General features: G+C 49.1%; 1 protein-coding gene across 2 annotated transcripts in view; it reads right to left on the bottom strand.

Annotated features, from left to right (window-relative positions):
• DPF3 (double PHD fingers 3) overlaps positions 1-17,977 on the bottom strand; it is a 252,318-nt gene that overhangs the window by 148,270 nt on the left and 86,071 nt on the right. For both annotated transcript variants that reach the window (XR_004677074.1, XM_034993242.1), the window contains exon 2: positions 958-1,118. Coding sequence is in view for 1 of the 2 variants with exons in the window: in XM_034993242.1 (XP_034849133.1) it covers positions 958-1,118 (161 nt within the window). In the remaining variant the exon portion in view is untranslated. The remainder of the gene's footprint in view (positions 1-957; positions 1,119-17,977) is intronic.

Raw genomic sequence — 17,977 nt, 5'->3', positions numbered from 1 at the left:
AACAAATATTTGATTCTATTAATGTCTTATTGTTAAGTTGGAGCTTTGATAGCTATTGTGGATTTGTTTATGTCATTACCATTTACAGATACATACTGAAAAATTTACAGACAAAATAATATGTTGCCTTGGATTTACCTCAAAATAACCAAGGGTCAAGGAGGGAAGTGGGCGGTGAGTATAAATGAAACAAGACCGGCCATGAGTTGATCATTGTTGACGCTGGGCAATTAATACATGCACACTCATTTTACTGTTCTCTCCACTTTTGTATGGATTTGAGATTTTTCATAATAAAAAGTTTTTTAAATATACCCATATAGAGCCAGAAAACTGCATTACTTTGGTTGCCTCTCTAATCTCTACCCACTGGTCTTTATTCTGTTCTCTGGTGCCTATTAAGACTAGTGTCATAGTAATAATAATAGTAATATCAACAATAATAGCCAGCATTTTTGGAACACATACTTACTATGAGCTAACTCATAAGCCTTTTATGAATATTTCCATTTAATCCTGACAAAATCCTAAAGTAAATACTATTATTATTCCCATTTTACAGGTGAGGAACCTGAGGGAGAGAGGTGTGATGAAGGAGCCAAGCCTCAAACCCAGATCTGACTGCGGATTTCCAGCTTATAACCACTAAGCTACAAAAGGGCAAAAGATGAAGATGGCTGTCACGTCCTCAGTCTTCCCTTTTGGGGGGCTAAAGCCTGAGTTCTTCCACTCTGCCGCTGCCTCCTCCCCAGTGTGGCGTCTCTGCCCCACACCACCCTTGGAACATGCGCCAAGAGCTAGGAAAGTGGTTGAGGTTCTTGAGAGTCTCCCAGGCCTGCGGAACAGCCTGCCCTTCCTTCCCCAGCCACCCTGCGGAGATTCCCGAGTGCGGTCTAGTCCTCCTCCATCCAGACACGAAGCCAGAACGTGCACACGTGCCGGGGGGGCGTGGCTCACCTGGGCCGCGGTGCCTCTTCTCCATCCAGATATAGCAGTTGTTCTGGGCCACCCCGGTCTGCGAGTCCAGGAAGGGGAGGCGCACGCTGCGCTCTGCACAGAGTCGCGAGTTATAGCTGCGGCAGTGCTCAATGGCTTCCTTGTAGAACTGGTCCCCAAGCCTGCCCGGGAGAGGAAGAGAGGAGGAGTGAGGCCAGGGAAAAATGGAAGCACACACAGAGGGAAACTGATGTTACCCACCTCCCTCCCTGGGGAAATGATGGAGTTATGAAGACCCAGGCGATGAGGACCAATAGCCTTGCCAAGGGGCAGAATCCAACTTGGTGTCAGGTCTCAATCAGGTTATATTTCCCATACCAAATCCACCAGGGAATTTAGAATCCCCTTTAACAAAGAGCCTAGGGCCCCTAGATAAACCACCAGTAAAGTGACAAGTCCCTGTTTCAGGAAGCATGAGGTCCTGCTCCAGGATAGAGGTGGCTCTGAAACAGTCTTCTACCCGGGTTCTACCAGGAGCTCAGGCTTCTAGAGTCCCCTCATTAACATCCTCCGTTAGCCAGACTTTGTTCTCAGTAATTGCCAGCAAAGGCACTCTAGAATGAACCCAAAACACCAGTATCAATGCATGGCTTTCCAATACAACAGAAGAGAAACACCCATATAAACACAGACTAGAAGAACAGAGGAAATATCCCCTAAAAGTAGAGCTATTGTGGTGAAAGGAGGTGAAGAGAGGCATGCACCAACCTTTTTTTTTTTCTTTTTCTTCATTTTATTTTATTATGTTATGTTAATCACCATACATTACATCATTAGTCATTATTTGCATATAACACCCAGTGCTCCATTCAATACGATGCACCAATCTTTTAAAACCACACACTTAAAGAAAAATGACGTTCTAACCGAAAACAAAGGAAGCATTTGTAATAAGAGTTGAATTTTGAATTCAAGATAATCTAATCCCTGGGATCTAAAACACAAATAGAAAGACCTTTCTGGTTTGTTGGAGTGGTGATCTGATTAAGCACAGTAAATTTTATGTTCCTGAATCTTTGGTATCCTTGGACATGTGGTGATGCTACTAATTTTAAGATAGTATCCTTTTCAAAGACCAAAAATATAACATTGGTAAAACTGATCAAATGTAAAGAAAAAAAAAATCAGTGAGATCAAATACCTAACAAATAAAAGACAGGCACATGTTGGAGGTTAATAAATGCCTCAAGGAAATACAAATGTCATAACCTAGCCTCTGCCAGGTAGAATTGTACTTCTTTGTGGGGAGCTGTGGGGAAAGGCAGAAGGGAGGAGCCACAGGGATTGTTGGGCCAGAAGGGAGAATCAAGTAGCTCACTTTGAAGCAACATTATGAATGTCCTTTTGTTTTGGTTCTATGTAGATTTGAAGAAGCCAAAATCAGGGTGAGAAAGTCTCGGAGTTAAAAATAATAATTTCTGGGGCGCCTGGGTGGCTCAGTTGGTTGGGCGACTGCCTTCGGCTCAGGTCATGATCCTGGAGTCCCGGGATCGAGTCCCGCATCGGGCTCCCTGCTCGGCGGGGAGCCTGCTTCTGCCTCTGACCCTCCCCCCCTCTCATGTGCTCTCTCTCTCTCATCCTCTCTGTCTCAAATAAATAAATAAATAAATAAATAAATAAATAAATAAATAATATATTTCTTAACCAAAATATTTAGAGAACTAAAGAAAGCAAAATTTTAGAGGGATTTTTCTATACTCTTTTAAAAAAAAAAAAATCAGCAAGTCAGAGTCTACCAAAGAATTTAAAGCAAATTTCTTATTCTGGGACGATACAACCATTGAAGCTTCTGAGGCATCTTTTGGAAATTACTTATTGACATACCACTTAAAAAAAAAAAAAGGCCCCTTTGCTCCTTTTCCCCCTCTAAACATCTTCAGCCTCACAAGGAAGGCATAATGTGCTCAGAAAGTGTCCTAGCAGTTGCAAAACCAAACTGTAATCAAATTATAATAGCCACACAGCTGGAAATGAATTGGGGGGATGGAAGCCTATTAAAATGCTATAAAACAGAACATGAGCTGATGTAATCAAAGATGGTAACAAGGATCATGAGATTGATCAAAAATAAAGAACCATTTCCTACAAAGCGTTCACATCTGTGTCCCACCGAATTCAATGCCTCCACTGCTAAAGCTCAGGGTGACAGAACTTTCCCAGACAGCTCAGTGCAGCCAAGATGACACACAGCCCCATCCAGGGCATCCTGGATGCTCCAGCTCCTTCATGAAACAGCGACCAGCCGCACCACGTTGATGAGAACTGACAAGAACAGGTAACAGAGAGGTGTCCGATGTGAGAAACAGCCATCTGGTTTCCCACGATCTTTTGGCAGATGGCCAAAGTAGATGTTAACTCTTCCAACCCCAGAAATTCTGCTGAAAGAGAATCCATAAACCAAGCAAATGGCACACTAGAACTCTAGACTGGAGAGAAGGTTTCCATCTTCAAAACAAATTCGGGAAGCCGGGATAAAAGAAAACGACAGCAGGATCTCAAATTAGACTTATCCTGATACGCTCCTAACTTGCTTCCAACATCCCAAAGAGAGGCACAAGAAAGGGAAGTTGCTGAAAATGAAAAGTGAGTTTGGCCAAGTCCATGCCCCACACCGAATGGAACGAGAAAGTCAAACAAAGTGGTGCGCTGGGCGAAAATTAATTTCATCTTAAATACTTTCCACTTTCAGTAACATGCGATGTTATTAGTAACAGGCATGCTGGGGGTGGTGGGGAGCAGGGATGTGTATTTTTAAATGTAATCTTTGTGTGAACGATACCTTTCTTATGTAAACAGAGAAACCCTTCTCCAGACTGGAACAACCGTATTAAAGATTGAACCTGCAAAAATGTGACATCCAACACCCTCCCTGCCCCTGTCTCCAGGGAAGTCACTTTTAAACAGACCAGGCGTTGGCAGCGACTCGGAAACAAAAGTTTAAAGCCTTTTTCAAGATACAGGAGGAGAAGAGAGACTTCAGCCTTTTTGATAAATTCAAGCAGAACCGCTCCGAAAGTTAATTAGCCAAAATCTTCACGGGGCTTGTTCTGCTCTCAAGAAGAAAATCGATGGCCAGGTCTCCCTAACCCGTGGAAAGCAATTTAAACAAGAGAGAGGACAAATGTCCTTTTTAATATGGGATTTCTTAAAAAAAAAAAAAAAAGATCCCACAATGATAGGATCCCAGGGGTGACATTTGCATTCAAGTTGCGAGGGGGGGGGGCAAGGCTGGCAGTGGGTGGTGACCAGCATGTCCCAGGCTGGTCACCCAGCCTTGGCCATCACCTGTCTGCATCAAACCAAGGGGGCTGGGTTACCACGGGCTGATGGATGTCTTGGGCTGGAAGAAGCTCGCACAAGGCAGAGTAGAATGATGTTCTCATCAACAGCCTCGTTCAGGCTACCCGAGGCTACAATCAGAAGCAGGAGTGGCACAGCGGGACACATTGCTGGGCTCTGTCCCCCACGGCCTGCGGCTTAGAGCAGCGCTGGCTGCCCCGTTCTGGGGGCGCCGTGAGGGGTGAGATCCCCCAGCGATCAAATCTGGAGTAAGGCATAGTTCTCAGAGCTTTCCAGTGACCCTCCTTGAGCCTATCTGTGGAAAAAATGGATTCCAGGGAACCGAAGAGGATGCGGAGGGGTACAAGACTTCTCTGAAACGATTGCCAACTAGGCTCCAAATGTGCTTTTCAGAGCCCATCACAGCCCCTCCAAGACCCTCTGCTCCTTTTCTTCCTCATGCTTCCACCTCTCTCTCTCTCAACACCTTGCCTGTTCTCTTCTATTCCATATCCACTGGCCTGAGCTGACTCTCAGATCCAACCCTCTAACCCAGGCACCTGGAGCCCTCCCTCTTTACTGTCCCTCTGGTCCTATGTTCTGACCCAAGAACAGGTGTCCTGCCATACCCCAAACACGTGTCCAAAAGCAAATTCCTCATCTCCTGCCAGAAGCCTGCTCCCTCCCCAGAGTCTCCATTCTTCTGGGGTTGTGGGGGGAGGGGGAGACCTAAGAGAACCCCGTATTTCCCCAGCAAGGTGTCCTTGACCCTTCCCTTTCCTTCATCCCCTCTGGCATTGGATTCTTTCATTTCTCAGGAAGTTGCCTCTTCTGTCCATTCCTGCTGCATGGCCACCAGTCCCCTTTGACTGTAAAAACAGGACCTTGGCCCATCATTGCTATTTGTGCACATAAACAGAGATAAGCAGAGATAACAAGAAGCCCTAGCCTGTGGCAGGATCTCTGGCCCCTCCTTCCCCACCATGGGCCCCTCCTCCTCTCTGCGGGCACCTGGATTTCCTGCTCTCACCCAACTGCCCACACTTGCACCACCACCCACAAACACACATTAAGACTCATTGACACCAATATGCTAACCTCCTCCTGTTTGCATTTAAATATATTTAAGTCTAACTGTGCTGTGGAAAGCATTTTATAATAACTAGCAAGCAGGGGGCAATATTTGGCAAGGTGGAAGAACCTCTTCGTTTTCCTCACAGTGACACTGTTCCTAAAGCCGCCCTTCAAAGAAAGCCAGGTTGAGTATTTGCTGTGGACTGAATTGTTTCACCTGAAATTCATGCACTGAAGCCCTAACACCCTAATGTTCTAGTATTTGGAGATGGGGCCTTTGGGAGGTAATTAGTTCATGAGGATGGAGCTCTGGTGATGGGATTGGTGCCCCTATAAGAAGAGATAGGAGAAGGACCTCTCTCTCTCTCTCTCACTCTCTCTCTCTCCCTCTGCCATGTGAGCACACAGCAAGAAGGCAGCCATCTACACCCAAGAAGTTTCTCACCAGAACAAGACCATGCTGACTCCCTAATCTTGGACTTCACAGCCTCCAGACATAAATATCTGGGGGAAGTAAATAAATATCTCTCGTTTAAGCCACTCAATCTCTGTTGTCTGTCACAGCAGCCCAAGCTAAGGCAGTGTTTCTGATATTTAAAAGAAGAAAGGCCTGTAGATGGTGGAGCAAGATTCCAGTCCCCTTCTTCCCTCATTCTGTCCTCTTCCAACAAAGATGGCAACAGTAATACTATTCATGAGGTCAATTTCAATTCCATGCCATGCTTACTGTTTATCTTCTTTACAAGACTATAAACTCTATGAGGGCAGAGACCACATCTGCGGGGCCACTGCACAAAGCCACCAGGCTTTGCACTAAACTGCCCGGGGGCACCAGTAACCCTGTAAGCCTGGCCTTTTTCCTGACTTATTCCCAGCCTCCAGTACAGAGCCCAGCACACAGATGAATTGCGTTCAACAACAACTCATATACCTATGGTAGGTGTTTCCATTTGGACAGTCTTCAATTTGTTGCACATATAGGTTGATGATTTAGATTGCATGGATGTCTAGTCACAACTTGCAAAAAAAAATCAAGAGAATGCCTGCAACCACTCCCGTTCAGTCCTCAACACCCAGCTCCTGGGTTACTGCAGCAGTCCCCTGACTATAATTACTACAGCTCTTCTACCCATCCTGACAAAAAGAAATCTCCCTGGAGCCCAGTTTTTAGTCTTTCACTCCTCAGGATGGAAGGCAGGATGGCTCCCACTGGTGCCCAATTTCCTCTGGAGGCTGACAGGGCCCTTGGAGAGCCGAGGGATTGAGGTGGAACAGAAAGAACAGAGACTTGGAATCAGGCAGATCTGAGTCCAGCTCCAAGGCTGACTGGCTACACAACGCCGGGGCCGGTTACTTACCCTCCCCAAGCCTCAGCTCTACTTCCTACAACCCCTACTTCAGGTCTGTGAGAGAATTAAATGAGAAGGAACCTCTGGCACCCAGAGGGAAATGCTTTTCATCAATGGTGGTTCCTTTCTCCTTCCCCCAAAGAGCAGCATTTTCTGCCACTTTGTGGTACACCATCTGCTTCAGCTGGCTGATGCCCCCACACGACACACACACACACACCACACTCACTGGTGCAGTGTCTTTGAGGCTGGTGGACAACAACCCAAACCTCTGTCCCAAAACCTTAGGCAGCAGGGTGGCTGAGGCCAAACCTCAGGCAACAAGGAAAGCTGAAGAGCTGTTGCATGATGATCCCAGCAGTCCAAAGCCTGCCCAAACACAGAAACAGCTCCTGGCTTGTTTGCTGCTCTATCCCCAAGCCCAGCACAGAGCTTGCCATGTTGGATTGAATGATGAATGAATGAATGAATGAATCTTCATCTGACCTTCTTGTATATATGAATCAGACAGCCCTACCTCTGGACCCCAACAATATACTTTACTCAGGTTCTTTCTTCCACCTGAAATTCTTGCCTCTTGCCCCCGGCCTGGCTAATCTTAATCTGTTCAAGGGCTGGCTGAAGGCCTGCCTCTTCTGGGACACCAGTTATCCCTGCCAATAGTGTTTGCTCTCTGCCCTCTCAGAGCTGCCTGATTGTCTCAGTTGTGTTTGGCCATTCTCTACCATCCTCCTTATCTCTCCCTACCCAACTAAAATATAGGAATCTTGAAGACAGGAACTACGAGTTCTAAATTTCCATGTTACCCAACAAAGCCCAGTGCTGGGACTATAGAAGCATGTGATAAATACTGATGTCAGGCCATCCTAATGGAAGCTTCCAGCTGAGAGATGCTTGGGACACTCTCCACATGCAGATGAGGGGAGCCTGAAGTTACCTGGCTTCTCCAGAACACAAGCTTGGCCAACTGAAAACGCATATCCTGTAAGTTCAAATCTCACTGAATTTTCCCTACCATCTTAAAAAAATCCTTTCAGCTCTGAAGATTTTCGCTTCTCCATCTACAAAATCCATGCCACTCTGCAAGACACAGAACTAATATTCCCCTTCTCTGAACTTTACAAGAAGCTCACTGAATACTGTGCTGTCATCAGATCACCTCGGGAAGACTAGCTCTTCCTCTGCTGATGCAGGAAATAAGGCTTCGGTGCTTATCAAGAATCCCAACACCCCACTCTCCAGGAGAATGTTCTAGGGAGTGGCTCTCCAACTTTGGTTTGCGTCAGAATCGGTGGGGGCCGGGGAGGCTGTGACATTCTGATTCCGGTGGTCTGGCATGTAATCCAGACATCTGTATTTTTGATAGATCCCCCAGTGATTCTGAGACATATGAGACTCACTGACCTAAGGATGGCTCCCTAACCTCCAAAGCAAGGGGAAGAACAAGAGGGCCTTGTGATGCTCTTTCGGCCACATTCTAATGGCAGAGCAGGAAAGCCCAGTTAACTGACTTTAACTCAGCTGGGTTTGTTCCTGAATTTTTTTTTTTCCTGGCAGCAGACATGGACTAAGCAGCACTAACCTGTAGTAGACTAGTCCCACAGAAAGCCTCATCCCTCACAAAACATCCAAGAGACCTGGTGAAGGCAAATTTATGGAGAAGATCGTGACATTCTTTGAGTCACTCTGGCAGTAACTCTGACCTTCATAACATCACAGGAAAGGCACCTTGGAGACAAGGGTATTGCCTTGCAAAAGCCAAGTCCGATGAAGAATTTGAACCCTAAAAACTCCTGTGATGACTTAAATGCCACGCAGTCTGATGTTCAGGCCTGCTAGACCCAATAAATCCCTTTTCCAGCATCTACTCTGGTGAAGACTTTTCAGGGACTTATTATGCAAAGCTGCCTAAGCAAGACGGAATTTATGTTGAACCTGGCCATGATTTCTGAGCTGCCACTGGGTGTTCTGATGACAAATGCAACTCAGGGTTGAAGTCAAGGGGCTACCAAGGACAAGAGACTGGAGGCAGGAGGGGAAAAGGATGATTCCTTCCAGTAAATAATGGGGGGGTGGGGGGGCCAGGAAAGGGGGATGCTCGGGGGAGGAAGAAGACTGTAGCTTTTTTGGTATCCAAGGTTTGCCTTTCAAATGGCATCCAGACGTGACAAAATAAATCTCTCCTCTGGAGGCTGAAGAATGTGTAGAATGCAACCAACTTTCAAAAGTGGAAAAAAAAAGACTGCTTTATCTTAGGGTGAAGCATACCTAGAAAGAAAATACACACCCATCACAGAAACTTCATTGACTGAGGAAGTGTTTTTACTTTCCCTGGTTCATAGACTGAGTCCTCTCTGAAACCCCAGCGATGAGCTAGGCACCAGTATGTTGTCCCCTGGGTGTGCTTCGCCAGGAGAAGTGGACCATTGATTAGAGACAATTCTTGGACAAACATATTCTCAGACCCCATCTTCGCTGCTGGAATACAAGGGCCTCAAGGCTGCCCTCCCTGATAAAGAGAATATTGGCCTGGCATTTAAAACACAGCCACAAAGAACACATCCTCTGTAGTCAATTCTCAACGCAGCAGTCCAAGTGATCTTTTTAAAATGGAAATCAGATCATGACATTCTCCTTAAATCCCCCCAACGGTTTTCACTGCACTCAAAATAAAATCCAAACTCCATCCCATAGCTATGGGCCCTCAGATTGTCTGGCCATGCCCACCTTTCCTATTTTCCCTTATCTCCGCCCCCCCCCCTTGCCCACTCAACTCCATCCTCACTGCACTTCTCTCTGCCCTTCGAATATACCAAAAATCATCCCACCTCAGGACTCTTGCATGTGCTATTCCCTCTTCTTGGTATACAGTTCCCCCAGGTCTTCTCATGGCTGGACTCTTCTCGGAAGAGTCTTCTTTGACCCACCCTAAGGCAGCCACCCTTCTCCACTTCTGCCCTAGTCCTATGCTATGACCCATTCTACTTTTTTTTTTTATTATATTTACTACTACCAAACTTTTTTTTTTTTTTTTTTTTTTTTGCCTGCTGATTGTCTCTACATAACAAAATTATGAACTCCATGAGAGCCAGGTCTTTATTTCTCTTGTCTACCACTCTCTGAACCCAACACAGGATTTGGCACAAAGGAAATTGCTTGACAAATAACACTGAACAAAGAAGTGAAAGACCCAGGCTACCTGCAAGGGACAGCTTGAAAGGTATGGGAGCCTGGCTTTCCAAAGGGCAAGAAAGCCGTCACTAGGGGGAGGCCCCCAGCACAGGGAAAGAGAATGACACCACCACCTTCTCACTTCTGATCCTCCCTGCCCAACACACTCATCAGGGGGTTAGGAGCCCATTCCACTGTCCATACTTAAATCTTGCTCATGACCCAACAGTGCCAGCCGCACACTGCAAAACCAGCAGAGAAGTGGGGGCAAGAGGATAAATGATGCCCTTCATGACATCAGCTCTTCTTTTCTATGCCCAAAAAGAACATTCCAGGCCTGATACTGGCACTGTAAACTAACAGTGCCAAAAGATGGTCCCCAATGTACCTATTCCAGTTTCCTGAAAGGACCGGTCTCTAAATTAACCTCCCCTACTTGTTCTTTCCCAGAGAGTTGATCCATGTCCTCTTCCGGAGCCCCGAGCCTATGGGTAATGGCAGGGGCAGGAGCAGGATGGGGGTGGGGAAGCACTGCTTGACGGGAAATCAATGGGAACTTGAAGGTCATCCGGAGGGCGCTGTCTCCCCATCATGCACCTGCTGGGATGGGATTTGTGGTCCTGACCTCGCTTGAGGGCCTCTGCCCTCCTGTCAGAGTTGGTTAAAATCAGCCGGTAGAAGCAAACGCCCTGCAGACCAAATGATCTCCAGGCTGCCCTTCTAAGGGACATCGAGCCAAATAAAGAAGCACTGAGTCTCATTTAACCTGCCACAAGGTTGAGAGTCACCCCAATTTCTCTTGGCACTCCTCTGAGAAAACTACCTCTGGCCTGCTGTTTTTTTCGAGGCACATGCTTGTAAACCTTTTAATAAGGACAGAACAAAGCCAGGTTGACCAAGAGGCTGGTCATGTCACCAAACTTAAGTTCTCTGGTAGAAAAGATAGAAATATTCTGAGAAACTAAGAAGACCAAAACCAAAAGGTAAGTGCACCCTAGAAATACCTAAATCTGCCCTCATAACTATATCCTGGCATAAGAACAAAAGATACCAGAACCTCCAAACCACTGAAGGGAGTCTATTTTTCTTGCCAGCCCAATAATATAAGGGGATTTGACTGCATTTAAAATCTGACCCTCCTTTCCTCATGGACCTATTTCCCAAGTTCCCTCCCTCCCCCCATTCTTCCCTCCCTTCCTCCGGTCTCTCCACCTCATCTAGAATCACTTGACATACAGGTCAGCCCAGATCTCCAATCCAAAAGTTGAAGATGAGTCAGGTATAAAAATGAGGAAGAGACATCCTCAACATACTTACAGAAAGGCGACAAGATGGTGGTAACAAAAACTGTGGCCTGGCCGCCATTTACTGAGCACTTACTATGTGCACCAGGCACTGTTCTAAGCACTCAACCCGATTGTATCATTTCATCCTCACACATCTCATTATTTCCCCCGATTCCACAGATGAGGAAACTGAGGCACACAGAGTTTTCAGTGATTTGCCTCGAGTGTCAAGTGGTGGGTGCTGCGAAGCAATAAGCTCAGGCAGTTTCCACCCAGAACCTTGTTCTTGGCCACGACACTACCAGCCTCTCACAGGGGCACCACTGCCCCCTCACCGAGAACTGAGCCTCTGGAACTGGCATAACTTGAACAGCACTTCTTTTTTGCAGGTGTGGAGGCACCAGGTTTCTCTAAGGGCATCACCAATTTGCTGGGCAATCTTAGCCCTTTCTCTTTTTTGTGCCTCGGTTTCCCAAACTGCCAAACGGTTCCAGAGGTACTGCTAGTCACAGAGCCTGTCACAGGGCCACCTCTTAGTAACTCAAGAAGTAGGTTGGTTATGGAGCTGCCTGAAAAGATACCATCAGAGAGATACAAAACGTTATTATGTGGTTTAGAAACCAAATCCATCCCGAAGGTGAACAAGGGGTAATGGGCTTTGAGAGGCCCTGTGGCTCTCTGAACGTTGGCTGAGGGGACAAAAAGGAAAATGCCAGATTACCATAAGAATCCCAGGTGTTACAGATTGTCTAATGCCCAGCGCTCGTTGTACTGCAAGGAAAACCAATAACTAGAGTGGGGAAGTCATTTCCTCCAGTCACACCAGGCCAGGGCTGAGATCGGATCCTCAGTGTCCAGGCTCCGCGTCTCAGGACTTCTCTACTGTATACAGCAGGGGTCTGCGAATGACCACCCCCGGGCCAAATGGAGCCCCCACAAATTCCTATAAATAAAGTTTTAATGGAAGACAGCCATGCACATTCATTTACGTATGGTCCAGGTGCTGTCACACCACAGACAATGGTAGCATTAAGGAGTTCCAACAGTGACTGCGTGGCCTGCAAAGCCTCTGGACCTTTACAGAAAAAGTTTGCCAACTCCTGGTTTATAATCTAAGTCTCAAATGATGAAAAGACTCCGCCCTTGGAATGAAAGAAAATAGCATGGGAGGCCGAGAGTCACACAGCTCAAGCAGAGCATTTTACAATTATCCCAGTCTGGTACAACTTAATAAAAACCCATAAATACAGCTAATAATAAGGAAAACAAGCACTAGCTCACCCTACCTATTTAATAATTATTGTTAACTACAGCATGCAAAACTCATCGCTGGAAATTACTTTTTTCCTAGCCTCTCTCGAAAGCCCTTTTTCATTAGAAAACGCTGTTGGCCAATGGACGAAGCATGCTTCCTACAGTTTGCAGAGGCCTCATCTCCTCCTGTGGAGTGAAAATGGGGGCACTGAGATCATTGTCCCCTCCCTGGGTGCTCCCTGTCAAACAGGATGGTGCCGAAACCCTCCTTGGCCCCTCTTTCCCAATAACATTATTAGGAACCACCAGGCACAGGAGAGGCTCTTGTTCAGGCTTCTCCTGCCTGCGGTGCCTCCCTGCCTCCCTCACCCCCTCTCTGCTCTCCAGAATGTGATCAGAGGCAGCATTCGGCTCCCAGAAGCATCCCAGCCCTTGGCAGTTTGGGTGAGGATATTCTATCATGCCCTGGAGCAGAGGAATGGGGCTTGGCCCCTGAGAGGCCCAAGTGGGAATCAAGGCTGGACCTCGGGTCCAGGTCGAAGTTGGAATTTGATCACTGTGGATCTTCAGCAGGTCTCCCAACCCTGCTGAGCCCCAGGCTTCCATCGGTGAAGGGGAGAGAACCATCTTCACATATGCCAAACGATGGAACACGCACAAAGTCAGAACGCAGGGGCAAGGCAAGCCAGCCAGGCGGCAGCCAGGGTCCAATCTCACCAGGATTAGAACATCAGAGAACCATGGAAGTTGGAAAGGCTTATATGTAACAGCATTATCTCAGGCAGAGAGCTTTGCTAGATAGGACCCATCTTGCATGGAGCGGTGCCAGTTCACATGGAGGTACAAGCAATCATTGCTAGTAACTCTGTTTTCCCTTTCACAAGTGCCCTTGCTTGGCTGATAAATGATAAGGTCATTCTATTGATAAGCTGTTTGGGGTCAGAGAGAGGTAAGGGCCCCTCTGCCCTGAACATGGTCAGTGATGGCAGTAAATGGGCTTCTAAGGCGGTCACATCCGGTTTGGTGAAGACTTGGGGTACAGGTCTGGGGCCGGAACTGAACAGCTCGGGACAAGACAGGAAAAACAGTCTTGCTTCTCCAGCTGCCCCTCATCAGGCCTTCTGCCTCTTTTTACAGTTGTTAAACAAATACTTAGAGAATGTGAGCCAAAGGGTGAACTCCCTAGGAGGCCCCCAGGCTTGGAGAGAACAGGGGGCTTCAGAAAGTGCTAGAAGCAGGAGATGTACCGACAGGTGCCTACTCCCTGCCTCCTGTGCTAAGCACCTGCCCGAACTTCTCTTCATCCCTGGGACCAGGTAGGGTCCTGGCCCTTCACAGAGCCTGACGCTGACCCAACAGCCCTTGGGAAGTGCATGTCTGGGGACCCGGACCCAGGTGAAGCTCAGGGCTTCCTTCTGTTCTTCGAAACTCTTCCCCAAAGGGGCTGCCCCTCTTCCACCAACCCTGCTGAACTACAGGGGTGCGGGTGGGCGTGCTGTGTTCTGGGACCTCCATCATGAAGAGAGCCAAGAGGCGAGCAAAAAGAAGGGCCCAGAAGAGCCTACTTGAGCTGTAGGCTGAGGTCTGTAGGGGAGGAGGGCCAGATGGGCAGCTGATTAGAGGAAAGGCAACAAAGAAGGCAGAGGAGGGGGACAGAGGAGATGGGGGACAGGAGTCAATATTTGTGGAGGGAGGGTGGCCCCCGGCACATGCCCCACAGCCATCAATATCTCTTCTGAGGACAGCTTATCTGGGGAATTTATGCTCTCTAATAATTACCTTGCAGAGGGTTCCACTTATCTTACCACAAGAATCTGCCGGTTGCCAGACACACAGGGTTCTGGTTAATTCCATCCACACTGCCATCCACCTCCACCTCGTCCTCCCCAGGTCCCCAGCTCCCCAGCTCCCATCCTCTGACCTCTAACCTCTCCTTCTCTCTCTGGCCTAGGGGAAGTTGAGGGTAGAAGAGTCTCAACAACTTCCATCAGATTTAAGGGCCCCTAGGAGCTGATGCAGGGGGTGGGGGAGTCTCCCTTACTGACAGATATGAGGTAAGTTGAGGCCTGGCCTAGGGATGATCACACAGCTAACAAAAGGCTGTGTGTGAAGGGCAGAAGCACGGATTTGACCGTATTCGTCTTCGCCTGATGCCATCAGGTCTGGTCAGTATTTTTATTTTCTTGTCTCCACAACCCCCTTGAGAGCCTTCCCCTCCCTCCTCCAACCCTTTGATGATGCCCCCGCCAATAATGGTGGGGCCTCTTATTCACTGATCAGCATTCGCTGCCTTGTGTGGCTGGGATCTCCTCGAACACCTGTCTCAGACCCAACTGCAAGCTCCTTGCCGATGGAGCCCTTGGCACTCTGGCACTGAGTCCCCTCCTGAGCCTCAGCAGTGACAATACCACCAGGTAACCCTTGCCATGGGCCAGGTTCCAGAATGTTCTAAGTGCATTAGAAAGAATAATGCATTTCATCTTTGCAGCAACCCCATGAGAGAGCCGCTATCCCTCTCCTTCCGTGACACAGATGAGGACACTCTGACAGCTACGGTCATAGGCCCAGGGCCACCCGGGGAGCAGCCAAGTCAGGATCTGAACCAGAGTCTAGACTCTTCAACACTCTGCACTGCCTGGCAGTAAATGTCTGCCGACCCACTGGAACAGTTTACACCATGTCTCCACACTTCTTTATGCCCTCCTGTTCTAAAAGAATAATTTTCGTGAAAGTAATCATAATACCAGCTGACAACTTCGGGTCCTCGAGCACGTATGGGTGCTCTCCACTTAGTCCTCCTGGCCGCCTGACAGGCCGCTGCCATTACCAGCTGGAGGCTGCACTCCCCAAGCCACCTCTCTGCCCCAGAAACACCAGCCTGCCCCTCCTCCAGGCCGTGGCACCTGCTGGGCCCACTGCAGGCACACTCACTCCCCTCATCTTTACAGGGCGGCTCCTGTGGCTCCTTGGGCCCTGCTCACTCCCGCCTCCTTCCCCAGACTCCTTCTCTACAGCACTCACTCTTTCTTCACCCACCCTCCTGGTTTCTGGTCTTTTTAGCACTTTGCCAACTATCAAAAATTATTGTATTAATATTTACTTACTACCTGTCTTTCCACTCCAGATATGTAAGCTCCCCAGGAGAAAGACTGGCCTAGTTTGTTCACCTCTGCATCCCCAGTGACTCAAACTAGGTACCTGGCATACAGCAGTTGGATAAATAATATCCCCACTGGGCCTTACACAACCCTCGCAGCCTGCTCAGCGGGACACTTTGTTTTGTGGAAAGCCCGCTGTCTGTCCTATCTTCATTTACCTGGTTCCAGCATTCCAGGCATCCTGCAGAGTACATTAGTATTTCACTGTACCCCACTATGAGGTAGAAAATACCCACTTTCCTGATGAGGAAACGGGCTTCGAGAGGTTCCACGGCTGGCCCAAGACCACACAGAAGTAGGGTAAAATCAGTCCCCATTCTGTCTGCCTCCCTGAGTCCATGATATTAATCATTCTGCCACAGAGCCTCTGGCTGGGTCCCCTGGGTAACTCAACTCTCTTCACCCATGTATCCCTAAATGTCCCCTGCCTTCCTCTTCCCCGAGCCCTTGCTTCTTTGTGCCAACTCTCTTCCACTGGCCCTTCCAGGTTCTCTCTCCACTGTTTTTCTCCCTGCTCCGTGCCTCCAGGAGTATGTCCTATGGTCAGCCACCTGCCATCTTCCCACAGACTCTGGCAGCCTGGCGAAGGGCGAATGCCAGCAGCAGGTCAGAGGGAGGGAAGACAACAAGATGGGGCATTTACTCCCCCAGCCACCTCCTTGCTGGGTCTAGTGAAGGTCACAGCTCCTGTCAGGCAGCCCTCTCCCCATAAGCTACCCTCTCCCCTTGACCTAGCCCCCAGGGCACTGCGTGCTATCTTACCTCGGACATTTCCCTGCCCACACTTTTATAAATAGCCATCTTATTAAACACACTTCCGTTTACTCTGTTGGAATTTGCTGCTTTCTGCTGGAACCCTGGCTCTCCGAATGCCACCTGGCCTCTCTGTCTCCTCCAGTGGCGCCCCCACCATCACAGCCCCCCGCCCCCCCCCCCCCGGCCCCTGCCCTCTGCCAGGCCCTCCTCCACTGCCTGGGGTGTTGAATCCCTCCAAGACCTATAAATAAATGTTGACTTGCTGGCTTGAAGGTTTGCCCTGGCAGCCTCCGCTCTCTGCCCGGGCCCCACCAGCCCCTTTGCTAACCACTGAAGCAACACCGGGGTGAGAGGGGTGCACCACGCAGCCCTGCAAGTACCCAGCTTGTACCCCCGGCCGCCCACACCCACCAACACAGAGGTCATCAGGCTCAATGCGGGGTCCCCTTTGCTCGGATCAGGCTCATCCTATGCAGGGCGTTGGAGGACTTTATAGGTGATGTACTGTTAGCTCAAGCGAAGCCAACATCACAACTTCAACCATCTTAGCACAATCTGCCGAGCCACAGCTCGGTGGCAGGTCCTGTACTCAACCACCATTGGCGTTCCTTCATCATTATAGTAAAAGATAAGGAAACTGAAGCTCAAAGAGGACGCGGAATTCAACCAAGGCCACAGAGCAGCTGCGATTAGACTGCAGCTCAGCCTCAATCCGCAGACGTATTTTCCCCCCAGGCCACGCTGCCTGACGGCCAACCCTGTCCTTCTGCAGGAGGGCCACACATTCACACCAAGGCAGGCAGCTCAGAGACACCGGCCACCCGTGACAGCAAGAGGGGCGGGTGGCCAGGGGTATGGGTTGGGGAGAAGAGTGTGGCGTGTTCCCTGCTGCCTGGAGCCACTCTGCCCAAGGGCCGGGGCACTGCCCGGCCACGGCAGGCACAGCCCAGCCCGGGGACACTGGAACATGCCCCCGCTGCTCCTTCCTGCAGAGCCAGCAGGGAGCCCTGTGCTTGTCCTTGGGCACACACCAGCATGTCAACAAAACATGCCCGCAGGCATGGGCCCTCCCGCCCTCGCCCTGGACAGTCACAAGGAAACTCTGAAGGGCAGGGCAGGGGGACCAGGCGGCAACAGAAAGGGAGGAAGGCTTCCTGCTCTGGGACCTGGAGCCTAACTGGGCTTCCTCCTGTCCTCCCTGCAGCCTAAATTTATGTCCCCCTTAACACAATTCAAGGACTAAAGGGTTTTGTTTGGTCTTTTTTGGAAGGCAATGGCAAAAAAAACGCCCACATTTCTAGTGTTAGGACTGTTCTTGAAGGCAAACATCCTCACTCGTGAGGACACACACGCGCACACATCCCAGCTCTGGCCCCAGAGGGCCCCACACAGCCCTGACTTCAGCAGTGGCTCTCCCAGTGGAGAAGCTGGCTCTGCACAGCCTCCCGACCTCGGGCCACAGGACCGCTGGCTGCCTCTCGCACCCCAGGGGAACAAAGCCTCCAGAACCTGGCAGCAGTGACATCTGCTTCTGCAGACGTCCCACCCCCACCAAGCCATGGCCCTGTCTGATGTGTCCTGACAGGACAAGGTCCAATTAGCCGAGGCCGTTTCCAGTGACCCAGCATGAGATGGGACCCAAATCTCCAGAGCT

This window comes from Mirounga leonina, unplaced genomic scaffold, assembly GCF_011800145.1.
Source record: "Mirounga leonina isolate KUSES-001 unplaced genomic scaffold, KU_Mleo_1.0 Mir_82, whole genome shotgun sequence".
Taxonomy (NCBI): domain Eukaryota; kingdom Metazoa; phylum Chordata; class Mammalia; order Carnivora; family Phocidae; genus Mirounga; species Mirounga leonina.
Note: the sequence above shows the minus strand (reverse complement) of the source record. Positions and strands in the feature narration are given on the sequence as shown.